The sequence below is a fragment of the Etheostoma spectabile genome, chromosome 10 (assembly GCF_008692095.1).
Source record: "Etheostoma spectabile isolate EspeVRDwgs_2016 chromosome 10, UIUC_Espe_1.0, whole genome shotgun sequence".
Classification (NCBI taxonomy): Eukaryota; Metazoa; Chordata; class Actinopteri; order Perciformes; family Percidae; genus Etheostoma; species Etheostoma spectabile.
Window position 1 is genome coordinate 20,647,611 of NC_045742.1, and position 15,273 is coordinate 20,662,883.

The 15,273-nt window shown below is 39.5% G+C and overlaps 2 protein-coding genes across 2 annotated transcripts; one reads left to right on the forward strand and one right to left on the reverse strand.

The window, feature by feature from the left end:
* Positions 1 to 1,057: 1,057 nt before the first annotated feature.
* Positions 1,058 to 4,528, reverse strand: pcdh20l (protocadherin 20-like). The gene is made up of 2 exons (XM_032528736.1): positions 4,385 to 4,528; positions 1,058 to 3,771 (listed from the first exon to the last, which is right to left on the reverse strand). Exons 1-2 carry the CDS (start codon positions 4,526 to 4,528, stop codon positions 1,240 to 1,242), a joined length of 2,676 nt encoding a protein of 891 aa, XP_032384627.1. The 3' UTR covers positions 1,058 to 1,239.
* A 6,668-nt stretch (positions 4,529 to 11,196) lies between these two features.
* Positions 11,197 to 14,906, forward strand: si:dkey-27i16.2 (regulator of cell cycle RGCC). Its single transcript, XM_032528744.1, has 5 exons — positions 11,197 to 11,407; positions 12,192 to 12,356; positions 12,995 to 13,075; positions 13,683 to 13,745; positions 14,259 to 14,906. Exons 1-5 carry the CDS (start codon positions 11,386 to 11,388, stop codon positions 14,264 to 14,266), a joined length of 339 nt encoding a protein of 112 aa, XP_032384635.1. The 5' UTR covers positions 11,197 to 11,385; the 3' UTR covers positions 14,267 to 14,906.
* Positions 14,907 to 15,273: the final 367 nt, after the last annotated feature.

Below are 15,273 nucleotides of genomic sequence, written 5' to 3' on the forward strand. Positions count from 1 at the left end.
TATGTGGCCTCTCAGTTATTGTAGTTAGTGACACAGTACAACCCTATTAGATTATTTATTTTGGAGCTTTTAGCTCAGAAATCCTCAGAGAAACACCACTCCTGTTATACAAGCCTTGTTCTCCACTAACCAGGTAGGTGTACATGTTGTTTTACAACCTCTGCCTCGTTGTTTCCTCCTTTCCTCTAACACAGGTGTATAAAGGATCACTCAATAGTTTATTATACCACAAGGACATATGAGCATGTTATTTTGTGAAGACAATTAGCATGCCCTCTTTGTGTAATAGTGTGTTCACAGATTTGTAAAGACATTTTACCCTGGCTCATTCATACTTGCATATGTATCACTTAACCTGGTTTTGATATTTCAATTGTTCCTGCAGCTTACAAATGTATCACAGCAAGTGCCTTTTGTAAAGATGTCTTTGAATACAGTGTGATTTCACTCCAAACATCTGTCATCAAAACAACTAGCCTGTTGGGTTACTGGGTGCAGTACGGTAGGTTTTTCTGCCTTTTTGGGTGTGATCCAGCTCTGTGAGTGACAAGCAGCACTATCGGGTAACAGGTGTGAGGCGGTGACTTGAGATGGTGGTGTGCTTCTCCTCTGCCGCCTCTCACCTGTCCACAGCTGCACTCCACCTCCGGCAGTCATCTCAGAGCTGCTTCTTGAGAGACTTTCATCACCTCCCCACCGGAGGAACATTAAACCCTTTTATCTGTCTAAATGCTTTAGACTCATCACTCTGGAGTCGGAAATCTGAGAAAGACCCAATCAACTTAGTGGACCATTAGGCCCACAGTACCTCAGTCTTCTTCCCAGTGCAGTCGTGATGGATCATAATTCCTAAATATCGTGACTGTAATACTGTTTTTTAGCAATGCCTTGCTGTGATAAGTTTTATCTTATAGTGGCTAGTACTGTACATGTCACCTGTGTCAAATTACAGTGTTGCATATTTATCTACAAGTCTATGCTGGTAACTTCAAATACTTCACTTATCGTAACTTCAAATACTTCACTTATCAGATCACCTTTTTTAGCCGGCAGCTTATCAGAAAATGTATCTGCTTTATTTCCACAGAATGTCGCAGTGTCACAGTGTTTGAATACACGGAATTTGATTATCAAAATGCAAGAAGCCTTTGACAAATATTCAGAATTTATTTAATTCACAGGCTGATTTCATCCTTGACAAAGTGCGAGTGAGGATTACACACACATTGCTTTATTCTGTTAGTCGTCAGAGTAATATTTGTCTTTGTGCCTGAGTGGAATCTCATTCTCCTCAATGTGCCCCCTCTTTTTCTGTTGTAGACTTCTTCTCTTCTGCTTCACGTACAAAACAGCTGTCACCACAAGCAAACATGTGGACACCAGCATCATAACCAGGCCTACAAACAGTGTCAGCTGAGCAGATCTGGTGTCCTCCACCTCACAGATGGGGGCCTTTGAGGGGCTTTGAATCAAGTCAGATGTCCCTGTCCAGGTGGGGGCTCTGTCTAAGTGGCAGGGCCCCATGCTCTCATTGATCAACAGATTAACCCAGATGGTGGTATAAAGTGGAGCTGGTTTCCCCCCATCTCTGACCACAATGAACAGGTGATGCATTCCCAGGTCTTTCCGTAGAAGTTTCTGAGCTACGGTGATGTTCCCCGTCTTTAAATCCACCCGGAAGGGGCTGCTGTTCTGCGCTGGCTTCGGCGCCACAACAGTGTATGTAATCTCCGAATTCAGCCCAGAGTCCTCGTCAACAGCGTAGATCTTTGTTACTATGGTGCCTGCAATGGTTGCTGACGAGACCGTCTGGCATGAGGAGTTGCTGCTTGGAAGGATAACTTTTGGCTCGTTGTCATTGATATCCTCCACAAAGATAGTGACCCTGGCAGTGGAAGTCAAAGCGGCTGGGTGCCCGTGATCGGCAGCAAGCAGATAGAGTTCATAGCGGTCGTCTGTCTCGCGGTCTAAGTGGGTGGTGGTGCGCAGTGTTCCCTGGGTATTATCCACAACAAAAGGTCCACTGCTGTTTACAACATGCAACTCTGTTTTCCCATTCTCTCCTTCGTCTGGGTCCGTCACCCCAACCCTCCCCACCTGGGCAAACGGTGGTACATTCTCGGGGATAAAAAAGATGAAGTGAGGGGTTAGAAAAACGGGTGCATTGTCATTCAGGTCCAGAACACGAATGGATACTGTGGCCACTGACTCCAAGGGAGGAGAGCCGCTATCTTGGGCAAACACAGTGATTTTGTGTACACCCTGCTGTTCTCTATCTAGAGAGGCTGACACTGACAGTTGACCGGTCACCGGGTCAATGTTAAATATGGTAGGCGTGTGTTTGCCCAGCCTGTAGGTCACCCTGCCATTGCGTCCACTGTCTGCGTCTGACGCTGAGACCCGCAGCAGTGACATCCCAGGCTGGTTGTTTTCCTCCACCTCCAGCTGGTAGTGTGACTGGAGGAATTGTGGGGCATTATCATTGACATCTGCCACCAACACCCTAATCCCATGCCTAGACGGAGCAATCACAGATCCTTCAGCTGATCTCCCATGCACTACCACAGAAATATGATGTTCGATTTTCATCTCATAGTCAAGGGGCTTTGATGTGGAAAGCAGATATTTGCCATTCTGTGGGCTTAAGGTGAAAGGCACCTCGCTCTCAATGGCAAGAGATGAGCTTTTCAAGCTGCTGTCACCATGAAGCTCTAAAACTGCTAAGACGGTGGGGGGCTGGTTCTCTGGTAACACCACAGTCTGGTTTTGATGCTCTGCTATGAACCTGATCTTGAACGTCAGCTCTTGGTTCGCCTTGGGGAGCACGTTTACTGTTACCTGAGTGTCTGCTGGGGGGCAGTGATGGCCGCTAGCAAACACTTTCAACTGCAGCTCCTCGGTGTTGTCACTCTGGAGGTCCTGTGTTAGTCTGATGTGCCCAGTGAGGCTGTCGAGGCTAAAGAGCTTCTTGGCCCGCTCAGAGACTTTGGGACTGAGGGAGTATACGATGGCAGCATTCGGACCTGAATCTGGGTCTGTGGCTCTGACCTGAGCAACCAGCATGTTCTTTGGGGAGTCTCCGGGGACGGTGACACTGCGAGGGCTGTCAGAGCTGAAGCTTGGACAGTTGTCATTAACATCTGTCACTGTGACTATTAAAGTTGCTGTGGCACTTAAAGGCTCTGAGCCACAGTCGGTGGCCACCAGCACCATCTGATACAGGTCCCGAGTCTCCCTATCCAGAGCTGTTTGCACAACCAGCAGGATGGCGGATTCGTCTTCTTCCACCTTTAAACTGAAAACTCCATCGGCATCTTTTAGGTGGTAATGAAGCTTGCCGTTATGTCCGGCATCCCTGTCCTGAGCCTGGTCATCCAATAAGAAACTGGTCCCCACAGTCACGTCCTCTGACACCCTTAGGTGTATTACACTGTTTTCAAAATGAGGTGCATTGTCATTGATGTCCTCAATGATCACAGGGAACTGTATAAGGTCTCCAGAGGGCCCCACAACAGCATTGTGTAAAATAATGCATTCCTCAGCTTTTGTCTCCTCAGGGCAGAGGGCCTCGCGATCCATCTTTTGCTCAGTGGTGTAGAAATTTCCCGTGTTTTTGTCCGTCCACAGATATTCCTGGGTCAGGAGCTGGTAAGGAGGTGGAAAGTGTTTACTAAGTGACCCCACCAGAACACCAGGCTCCTGTTCCTCTGGGATAGAAAACCAGACAGAACCACATATTATCTGCTGCAGATGGACCATAACCAGCAAATTCTGATGGAAGAAGAAGGAACAGTAATAACAACAGTAATAACAACAGTAACAGTAACAGTAATCATTTTCTTTTTCTTTTATAAAAAGCAGCATTTTTTGGCAATTTTGACTTTGTTTTGGTCTTAACTGTCTGACTGTTGACATTTCTTGCACTTGAAACTGACTGAGTATAGAAGTTTTCCCTGGTGGTGATAAGGTTTAAACTTCGTGCCTCAATGACCCCTTTTGAAAGCAGGCAACTGACTGTACAATGAAGGTAATGTGATGCCCCTCACTTATCTCCAACCAATTACTCTTACATGACCCAACACGCACAGAAAACAAAAAGTAAATAGCAAAGGATGTTTGTCTTTACAAAAACAAAAATCATATTTGCGTATAACTCTGCATTTGGAAAAATATTTTAAGTTTTTTTTTTTTTTTTTTTTTATCTTTAAGAGGGTCTGAATGGAGATAATTTACATAACCTATACATCCCCAAAACTCCTCGGTGCCTCTACAGCTAAACTAATGAATAGCATATCCAACACCTTTTCTATCAATCTGAAACACTGACACAGTAATTAGACACCATCAGAATGGATCATTCTTGAGTTGCTTTTGACTCACTGACCTGCAGTAGTCCAGCCCAGTTCATATTATCAGGAGTCCCATGGCCCATCGCACTCACACATGTTACCCAAGTTCCCCCGGCAGTGAGTGAACGCTGAGGACGGAGGCAGCAGCCTAAACCTGTGCAGCTGAAGGCATATTTCATTACATGCCCCTCCTACGACACTTACCTAGTGTGTCAGACTGACACAGGAGAAGTCAGAGGAAAAACAGGTTTACCTGCATGGCTTTAATACATGCTTTTATATCAACTCATGTGTTGCTAAAGAATAAACAATGAGGCTTGTGTACAGAGCCTGCCCACTAAACTGTACGGGCCAGGATTAATGTGCCATTACCAGTTTTAACTGTCTCTGAATAGATTTTTTTCCTCTCAGATTTGTCTTCCGGATCGGTTTTCTTTTTGTTTTAAAAAATGTAAGATTATTTAGGCTTCTGTTTGATAGGAGAGCTTAGACGTGAAAGGGGAGAGACAAGAGGAATGACAAGCAGCAAAGGGCTACAGGTCAAAATTGAACAAGCCGCTGCTGCGAGGACGAGCCTCCGTACATGGGGCGCACGTTCTACCAGGTGAGCTATCCAGGCGCCCCCACAATGTATCTTTTATAAATAACACCAAGAACAGTGTTACCAGTGCTTCATGTTTCTTGCTGTATTCACAATAGAACATGAATGTAAACTAGAAAATGCATTTCCTGCAGAAAATGCGTGTGAATGCTGAAAAGCTGAAGCTACGCTGGCTTAAATGCACAAGAAATGGTGACAATAGTTGGGAAAGTGGGAATGGTTTTAATTAGTATGAATTTCATTGAAATGTTGAACACCAATAATGTATGAAACAAAGCTGCTGAAGCAGTATCAATAGTTGGAAAAGTGGGAAATAGATGAAGGAAGCAAATAATCATAGTATTCAATGTTGAACAAAGTGATAAAAAGTAATAGTTGAAAGAACGTCATAATATAGAATATTGAAAAACAATTGCAGTTATAGATGGCCAGGATAGCGGAAGGTCCAGGGTTTGAGTCCGACCTGTGACGATTTCCTGCATGTCTTCCCCCTTTCTCTCCCTTCTTTCATAGCTGTCCTATCCATTAAAGGGTTAGTGTTAGGTGATGCCCAAAAAATACTAGAGTAAGCAATGAAGGAAGTTCAAATGGGAGTTTTAGGCTAAGGACTTATATGAAAGTGATAAAACAGTCATAGTATGTCAAAAAAGTGCAGTCAAAGCAATTCATAAACAGCCATAGTACAGTATGTCTAAAAAGGTAATGAAATCATAGTATAGTATGTCAAAAAAAGTTATAGTATAATATATCAAAAAAAGTCATGGAATAAATTTAATAAAAGTCATGGTATGTTGAAAAACGTGAGTCATAGTATATTATATCAGAAATAGTCATAGTATAGTATGTTGAAAAAAAGTGATTAAAAAGTGATTGTTTAGTATGTCAAAGTCATAGTATAGTATGTTGAAAAAAATCCCTGTTATATGAGGCCAGGAGCAGGTGCACGTGTGTAGGCTTGTATGCCTCGATGCAGAAGGTCCAGGGTTTGAGTCCGTCCTGCGACAATTTCCAGCATGTCTTCCTCTTCTTTCTTTCATAGCTGTCCAATCCATTAAAAGCTGAAATGCCCCAAAAAAAATGCATTAAAAAAAATTGTTTATTATGTCAAAAAAATTATAGTATAAAATATTGACAAAAAGTCGTAGTACATTATGTGGAAAAAAATGACAAAGAAAGTGATGATATTGTCAAAAGTAATCATAGTTTAGTATGTAAAAAAAAACTCATTGTATAATATCTTGATTAGATGATAAAAAAGGAAAAGGTGGGCAGGTTAGCTCATTTGGTAGAACACTTGTGCGTATGTAGGCTTTTGTGCCTCGAAGCAGAAGGTTGAGGGTTTGAGTCCGACATGTGACGATTGCCTGCATGTTATCCCCCTCTCTCTTCCCCTTTTCATAGCTGTCCTATCAATAAAAGGCAGAAATTCCCCCAAAAATAAGTCATGGTATAGTATGTTAAAAAGTCACAGTATAGCGCTGGATAAAAAGTCATAATTAAGTATGTCGAAAAAAGTCATAGCAGGCCCTATAGCATGTCGAAAAAAAGTGATAAAAAAGTAAAAATAAGCGGAAAAAAGCATATTATAGTATGTCAAAAAAAGTAATAAATAGTCGTAGTAAAGTGTGTCTAAAAAAGTCATAGTAGGACCTATAGTATGTCAAAAAATAGTAATTTTTAGTATTGTCGAAAAAGTGATAGTCATTTTATAGTATGTCAAAAATTGTCTTAGTATAGTATGCTAAAAAGTCACAGTATCGTACTCTTAAAAAAGTGCTAAAAAGTCATAGTTAAGTGTGTAGAAAGAAGTGTAAAAATGGCAAAGTAAAGATTCATTCAAAAAGTCATTGCAGGCCCTGTAGTATGTCAAAAAAAAGAAGATAAAAAGTCATGTCGGAAAAAAAGTCATAATGAAGTTATCTTATAGGTAAAAGAAATACTGGAAGAATATTCAAAGTCTACATAAAAAGGCTCAGGTCGGACTGGGGATCGACCCAAGGATCAGAGCACGCCATTTTGTGCTAGTGCTAGTTGGAGCAGTGCTAACCACTGAGCAACCATAGAGTTTTTTTTAATGTAAAGCACGTCGATAGTATAACATATCAAAAAACACATTGTACAGTATGTAGACAAAAGTAGTAGTCATAGTATAGTATGTCGAAAAAAATCATAGTCTAGTACAATGGTAAAAAGTCAGTTTCGTATATTGAAAAAAAGTCAAAGTATTTTAAAGTCATAGTATAGAATGTCTTAAAGTGATAAAAAAATGCCTAATGTCTTAAAAAGTGAGTCATAGTATGGTATGTTAAAAAAAGTCAGTTTGTTGAAAAAGTGACAATCACAGTAAAGTATGTCGACGAAAGTCATAAAAGTGATAAAAAGTAATGGTATAGTATGTCGAAGAAAGTCTGGAAGAACATGGAGACAAAAAGGTCAAGCCCTTACTGGGGATTGAACCAGGAGTCAGATCATGCAGTTTCAATAGACACATCAGTGATAACCACTGAGCCACAGTGCCATCAAATAAGAGGCAGTCATGCTATACTATGTCAAACAAAGTCATCTTATCCAATGTTGAAAAAAGTGAAAAAGTCATAGTATAGTATGTCAAAAAAGTCAAGGTAAAGTGTATCAAACAAATACTAGTATAGAATATGATAAAAGTCATAGTATGTCAAAAAAGTGAGTCATAGTATAGTATGTCAAAAATAGTCATAGTATAGTGTGTCAAAAAAGTAATTGTACAGGATGTCAAAAAAGTGATAAAAAAGTCATAGTACAGTATTGTCAAAAATAATCATAGCATAGTATGTTGAAAAAGTCATAGTATACTATGTTGAAAAAATCATAGTATAGTATCTTGAAAAAGTGATAAAAAGAAATAAGTTATAGGTGGCCAGTTTAGCTCAGTTGGTAGCTCAGGTGCATGTGTGTAGACTTTCATGCTTCGATGCAGAAGGTCCAGGATTCGAGTCCTACCTTTGACAATTTCCTGCATGTCGTCCCCCTCTCTCTTCCCCCTTTCATAGCTGTCCTATCAATAAAAGGCAGAGATACCCCAAAAAATAAACTTCAAAAATAATAAGTCATACTATAGCATGTTAAAAAGACACAGTAGAGTACTTGTTAAGTATATAAAAATAAGCAGCATAGTATGTTGAAAAAAATAATAAAAAGACATGTATAGTATGTCAGAAAAGTCATAGTAGGCCCTATAGTATGTCGCAAAAATGTGACAGTCTAATACTCTAAAAAGATGAAAAAATCCTAGTTAAGAATGTAGAAAGAAGTGGAAAAAGGGTAAGTACAGAATGTCAGAACAGTCAAAGTAGGCCCTATTATAGTACGTCAAAAAAATATGATCAAAGGTTATATCATAGCATGTTGGAAAAAAGTCACAATGAAGTCATTATATAGTGGGTAAAAGAAAGTATATTGGAAGGTACTTTGGTATATTGAAAAAAGTCAGTTTAGTATATTGAAAAAAGTCATAGTATAGTATGTTTTAAAAAGTGATAAAAAGTCATAGTATAGTATGTTTTAAAAAGTGATAAAAAAGTCAAAGTATAGTGTCTCAAAAAAAGTCATGTCATAGTAAAGTCTGTTAACAATAGATATAAAATGTCATAGTATAGTAAATAAAAAATAGTGATAGTTATAGCATGTCGAAAAAAGTGATAAAGTCATAGTGTAGAATGTCAAAAATAGTCATTGTAAAGTATGTCGAAAAAAAGAGATACTATACCAGTTTGTTTTTGTTGCCATATTATACTATGACTTTTTTGACATACTATTCTATGACTATTTTTGACATACCATACTATGACTTTATCACTTTTTTGTATGTCAAATAAAGTCATGGTATTCATTGTCTGGGGTGGTGGAGTCAGAAAAAAAAGTGAGTCATAGTATAGTATGTTTAAAAAAAGTCATAGTTTGTTGAAAAAACTGATTATCATAGTATAGTATGTCAAAGAAAGTCATAAAAGGGGTCATAATTAAGTCATCGTATAGTAGGTAAAAGTAAGTCTAGCATAGGATATCAAAAATCTCATTGCATAGTATGTCGACAAAATCAAATTATAGTATATTGGAAAAAAGTTGTATTGATAAAAGTCTGTAAAGTATGTCAAAAAAGTCATAGTAAAGTATCTCAAAAAAAGTGATTCATAGTATGGATCTCAAAAAAAGTCATAGTATGTCAAAAAAAGTGATAATCATAGTAAAGTATGTCAAGAAGTCTGGAAGAATATGCAGACAACAAGGTCAAACCTTGACTGGGGATTGAACCAGGAGTCAGATCCTGCAGTGTCGATATGCTGTTGTTATTTGCAGCAGTGATAATCACTGAGCAACAGCGCCACCAAATAAGTAACTGTCATGCCATAATAAGTCAAAAAAGTCATAGTATTCAATGTTGAAAAAAGTGATAAAAAGTCATAGTACCGTGTGTTTTAAAAAGTGATAAAAAAGTCACGGTATAGTATGTTTTAAAAAGTGAGAAAAAGTCCTAGCACAGTATGTCGAAAAAAAAGTCCTAGTATAGTCTGTCAACAACAGAGATGAAATGTCATAGTATAGTAAATCAAAAAAATCATAGTATGTCGAAAAAAAAGTCCTAGTATGGTCTGTCAACAATAGAGATACAATTTCATAGTACAGTAAATCAAAAAAATCATAGTATGTCGAAAAAAAAGTCCTGGTATAGTATGAAGAAAAAGTGAAAAAGGCTTAGTGTAGCATGTTGGAAAAAAGTGATAAAGTCATAGTATAGTATGTCAAAAATAGTCATTGTAAAGTATGTTGAAAAAAGTGATAACCTTGCTGTACCAGGATGTTTTTTGACACACTATACTATGACTTTACCGCTTTTTTGCATGTCTAAAAAAGTCATGGTATTCGTCCGGGGTGGTGGAGTGAAGGCAAAGCTTTGCGAGCAGAGAGAGAGGCAGCATTGGTGCAGCAGGGATCAGTGTGAATGGAGTCTATTTAAATGGAGCGCCTTCATTTTTACAAGCTATTGTATGTTTACTGTCCCATTGTGTTTTTGCACTGTATGTTGAGGCCAAGTCTAAGACGATTTTCTGTCATGACAGACAATAAAGTTTTCTGACTCTGAATCTTGATGTGAGAAGGGCTGTGATTGCTGTGTGACTGATAGAAATTATGATTCAATAAGCAGGCATACGACTTCTGTGTCTTGCACGAACACAATTCTTAATATATGATGTAAAAAAGATTAAACTGTAACAAGTAATCAGAATCAGCTTTATTTGCCAGGTATCCGGACACATGCGAGGAATTTTGCTTTGGATCATATTGCTCACAATGTGCTCACTCAATACAATACAAAACAAACAACAAAACAAACAATATATACACACTATAACCAGAAACAATATAGGCAGGCTGAGACAATAGTGCAATGAAGAGTGCAAAGTATGCAGTAGTAAATTATAAACATGATAGTTATTATCATTTTAATTATGGAGCATAGTGCAAAGGGTAAACAATTAAAATCAACCCCACTTTGATTAGCTAGCCTACATATTAAAATGCTACACAAGACAAAAAACACATTACAAATAATAAACAGTAGGTCACTCAAAGGTTTATTAGTCTATCATAGGCCTAACTTTTGCTCTAATGGAGTATTTTACACATTACTTGAGTAAAGGATCAGAGTACTACTTCACCAGTGGTAAGCATGCACAGCTACTAATAATGGCATGATGTGGCACACGGACTTAAATATTGCAGCTGTTCTTTGGGGGTTTCAACAGAAATTGCACTTGAGGGGCCTCTGTCGGCAGAGCAGAGTACTGCACCGCTCTCAGGTGAATTATCATTTTCAAAGGTTTTTGTTGGTCAAAAAGACACTTTTTCTACCTAAGGGCCCTTTTACTTAAATAAGTTTACTCCAACCAAAATCAAGAACAAGAATCCACCCAATCAAAACTATGTTACTAAGTACAAAATGTTCTGGATTCTGTATTTATTTTTCATTTTAGGTTGACGAACTGACGCACGCTACGTTTGTCGATTGACCACCATCCCCGTTTTTATCCTTCAATAAAGCACTCAATGACTCTTTAATGTAACATTAAAAAAATATTATGAACACTAAACTAAAAGAAACTGTGTGTAGACTTTAAAAGTGACTGTACGTAAATCCACTTTTAAAGTCTACACACATTTTCTTTTTAACTTTTAAAGCATGTGGGTGGGATCTGTAGTTATGTAACAGCTTCTTTCTGTCTGTCTCAATTGCGGACGGTTTTTCTTTTAACTTTCCGCCCACTTTTTTCCATTTAGGCTACAGTAGACGTGATTGGGGGGGGGCGCTTTATAATAAACTTACAGATCCGCGTTAAACCGTTCTGAACCCAGACGCCCAGCAGCAGCCCGGTGGTGTTTTAATTTCCCTGCTCCATCATGACCTCAGACATTACCGCTGGTGAGTTTAACGACTACTTGAGCCATTAGTTTTAAATGGTGATCATATACAGCCCGCACAGCTAACGCCTGCATAATGCTTTCACAGAGGCTTTTTACTAATCCTTTTTATAAGTCACATCACACACTAGCAGTTCGGGAAATCCTGTAGCCTACTATGGCTACATGGCACATATGTATAGTTTTTCATTTACACAGATTACATTTCTTTTATGTAGGCTGCTTTCTTGCATAATTTCCCAAAGATTGACATTTTTTTAATGCGCTTTTATTTTTTTGCTGCATTCTACTATTATTACTCCTAATGTGAAAGCTTTATCATATCTATGAAATTCTTCCGTTATTTACTGACTGCTCATTTATTTAAGAAATTGACAAAAGCGGTGTTTTATTGCAGCGTAAAGCATAAAACTTTGATTTAAATTGTAATATTTATGTATCACAGTTAGCAGACCAGGAGTTTTACAGGCTGTTAAAGGTTTTATTTGCCTTACGGGCTGTTAGGTTTATTATGACACATCAAGTTATCTGAGAAAACCCACCAACAGAAACTTAAGTGCAGTTTTTCATTGTTAAGAAAAATTGTGATTAAGATAATTGTGTCACAAATAATTCAATATATTCAGAAACATCCAAGATCTCAGAAGTTTTTGGTTTGTTTTTATTTAGAAACTATTGAAAAACATGTATTAATGTAACTTTTTCCAGTACTTGATATGATCTTAACATTTTCTAGTAGTGGTGTAATGTGGTTTCTCTCCCAACGGCTGTCACATTTTCCACAGACTTGGAGCTGGAGCTGGGTGAGTTGCTGCAGGAGTTCCAGGATGTGGTGGAGGAGTTGAAGGCCCCTTCTCAAAGCAAACCTCACGCTTACCAGCACGTTCTGCAGCAGGCCAAAAGTCGCCCAGGGCTGGGCGACGACAGCGGAGTCGAGGACTCGGATTGCAGTGAGTGACGTTCCTGTGATTAAGACAATGTTTGCTTATTGTACAAAGTGTGGGGGAAAGAAGGACATTATTTAGTGCATCATTTGCTGGTGAGTGCTGCTGTGTGGCATCCCCATGGGTGCTGGTTGAGCCCCTTTATCAGCCCAAACAACTGCAGCATGACACTTTTAATTTGCATGAAATTAGTGGCACAAGATGACACATCCCTGTACACTTCTAGTAAAGTGGATTCTTGCTCATGACAATAGTTGTGTACCAAAATGAACTGCAATTACTTCTGTCTGTAATTGTCTTTTTTTTTTTATTTTGTCCTCGTTGCTGCTGCTGCAGTTCAGAGTTTGTCGATGGTTGCGAGATAAAAGAAGATAAAAGAAGAGTGTTTTTCTGCTCCCATGCGTCGTCATTATTGAAAGTATTTTGGCCCCCTAATGTTTCAAACGCAGCCACTCGGGAGGGGCTAACAGTGAACATGCGCTTATCTTCATATTACTGCATGTTGTTAGCATTATGTGCAACTCCTGCATTTTGTTGAAATTTGTCATTGTTGTTGTTGGATCATTTGCATGCCTTAGTGCTTGTCTGGGATTGTCTGTTTATTATCCTGTGCTCACCCCCTCCTCCCCTCCCTCTCCCCCCAGGCAGTGAAGCTTCTTTGGGAAACAGTTTGAACACCAGCGAGGAGGAGCTTCACACAGCAGGCATAACGCTGGCACCGAAAGGTACTAGACTCCCATCTGAACATCTCCATCCAGATAGCCCTCGTTCTTACAGTGATCACTATCACTTTTGCTCTGATCACTATCTCAGCCACACAAAACCCCTCCACATCAGGCTGGGAGCTCTTTTGTTTTTACACAACAAAGCCCCTGCTGTGATGTCCCCCCCCCCCCCCCCTTCTTCCAAGTCTCCTGCAGGGGTTATTTGTGCTGTTGTGTAGCAGGGAGACTGGCTCAGGTGTGTGTAAATGAATGAGAGCGGTTACATCTCGTTGCATGTATAGATGCACAGACGACTACTGGTAAATCTCAATGGATGAACACAAAGACAATGTCGTTCACTCTGTGTTTACGCAGAATACCTGAAGATATTTACAGAGTTCCTGGTGGGATCCATCAAACTGTCTGAGATGAGGCTGATTTTAAGCGCTGTAAAAACCCAGTTTGTAAAAAATAAAAAAAAAAACAGCTGAAAAAGCATTTTGCTAGTCCAAAAGCAGTTTGATTCATATGCAATTCTGTGATTTGAATTAACGTCTGGCCCAAAGGAAATGCCATTGAAGTGGGCCACATTTCTGAAATTCCTTTTCTTTCTGTCCTCTTCCTGCAGCCAAGCTAGGAGACACGAGGGAACTTGAGAGTTTTATCGACATGTTGGACCGGGAACTAGCAGGTGCGTATTTAAGAGAATACCCCCCGCAATAGTTGCTTTATTCCTATTGCACTTAAACTGACAAGACAGTCGGCCACTGTAATGGTGGCAGAGACCCAGATAGAGTGCAGGGTTTGTTACACATGAAAAACAGAGTGCCTAGTACGCTCTGAGCACCTCTTGTGTGTAAATGCCATGTCTGGGGACTAAGGTGGACTATCTACACAACCTTTAGTGATAATAGCATACTTGACTACAAGAGCACCATGATCCTGCTATCAGCATTAAAGCAGTGGTGTTTCAGTGTGCACACACACACAAACCACGAAGAAATAAACATGCACCCGCTGCTATCAGTGGTCTTGACGCAGGAAGGATTAATGTTACAAATAAATTGTAACTCCTTCAGTATCTTCATAAGGCTCATCTATTAGTCAGTGCATGTTTGTGTGTGTGTTAATATGCCTCTGTGCTTTTTTTCTATTATTCTGGCTCCTGAGCTTTTGTAGTTTTCTCTTCTTCTATCATTTGCAGAGATGTGAACAGAGAGTAAACGAGCCATGCAGAGGGGGGAAAAAACAGGCCGGGGGCAACATGGCTGGCTACTGCCGAGCAGAAAGGCAGATCCACACCAGAGCAGATCTGAGGCAGCGAAAGCTCCCCTGGCTGCTCCAGGGGAAAAGGTTAACATCGGAAATTAAAAGGGCACGCCATTCCAAAATGCAAGAACACCCTCAGACCCCTGGCGACGCCGCGTCCACCCGGCAAGATGACGTCCCTCCAGCATCCGAGATGTGTGACATATTCCTGAAACTAGACAAAGCTTCCATCTGTCCAGGGCATGCGAGAAAACACTGCCCAGAGTAAACAAAGCATGTTCGTGCCACATTTAAAATCCCCATAAGTACTATGCCAGTAAAGGGCCATAAATACTCAGTGGCATTTTTAATTTTTCTTATTTTTTTTATTTTTAAAGGTTTAAAGACTGTTAAAAATTACAGATGGCACTTTAGTTTCAAACTAATTTAAAGTCCAAGGGGTTCAGATCTCCTGTGTAATATCAAAAGTTGTTTATGTGCCGACTTTTCCAGTGTACAGTTCTTGTTAATATCATTTGTCATACTGTATATATAAATTGTTGTACAGATGAAGGAATCTAAATAAAGCTACGTTTTGATTGAATTCCGTACACATTTCCTTTTTCTTTTTCGATATTTGAAACTAAATTAAATCTTCTGTGCAAAGACATCACTGCCCTTGCTGGCTTCATCTGACTCTCTATATAATGTTGAAAGCCTTTCACTTAAAAAAATTCCTCCTGACCGCACTGAGAACAGATTGTATCCAATATGTCTTAACCTTCACTTTCCCCTGAATTGACTCTTACTTTTGTCACGCCACATGCCTCAGGAACCCTTCACCCATTCTACTTAGTTTGTACCTGCTTCCTGTTTGTCTGTTCTGATTATGCTTTAAGTTTCATTTCTGCCTCCAAATCAGGAAACCCACAAATTTAGCTCAGAAACCATATGACGACAGCTTAAAAAGG

What these genes read in the sequence shown, in the direction of transcription:
- si:dkey-27i16.2 (XM_032528744.1), top strand. Translation starts at nt 11,386, where the DNA reads ATGACCTCAGACATTACCGCTG. An exon ending in GACCTCAGACATTACCGCTG is followed by an intron (nt 11,408 to 12,191) that starts GTGAGTTTAACG and finishes CATTTTCCACAG; the next exon opens with ACTTGGAGCTGGAGCTGGGT. An exon ending in AGTCGAGGACTCGGATTGCA is followed by an intron (nt 12,357 to 12,994) that starts GTGAGTGACGTT and finishes CTCTCCCCCCAG; the next exon opens with GCAGTGAAGCTTCTTTGGGA.
- pcdh20l (XM_032528736.1), bottom strand. Translation starts at nt 4,528, where the DNA reads ATGAAATATGCCTTCAGCTGCACAGGTTTAGGCTGCTGCCTCCGTCCT. An exon ending in ACTGGGCTGGACTACTGCAG is followed by an intron (nt 3,772 to 4,384) that starts GTCAGTGAGTCA and finishes TTCTTCCATCAG; the next exon opens with AATTTGCTGGTTATGGTCCA.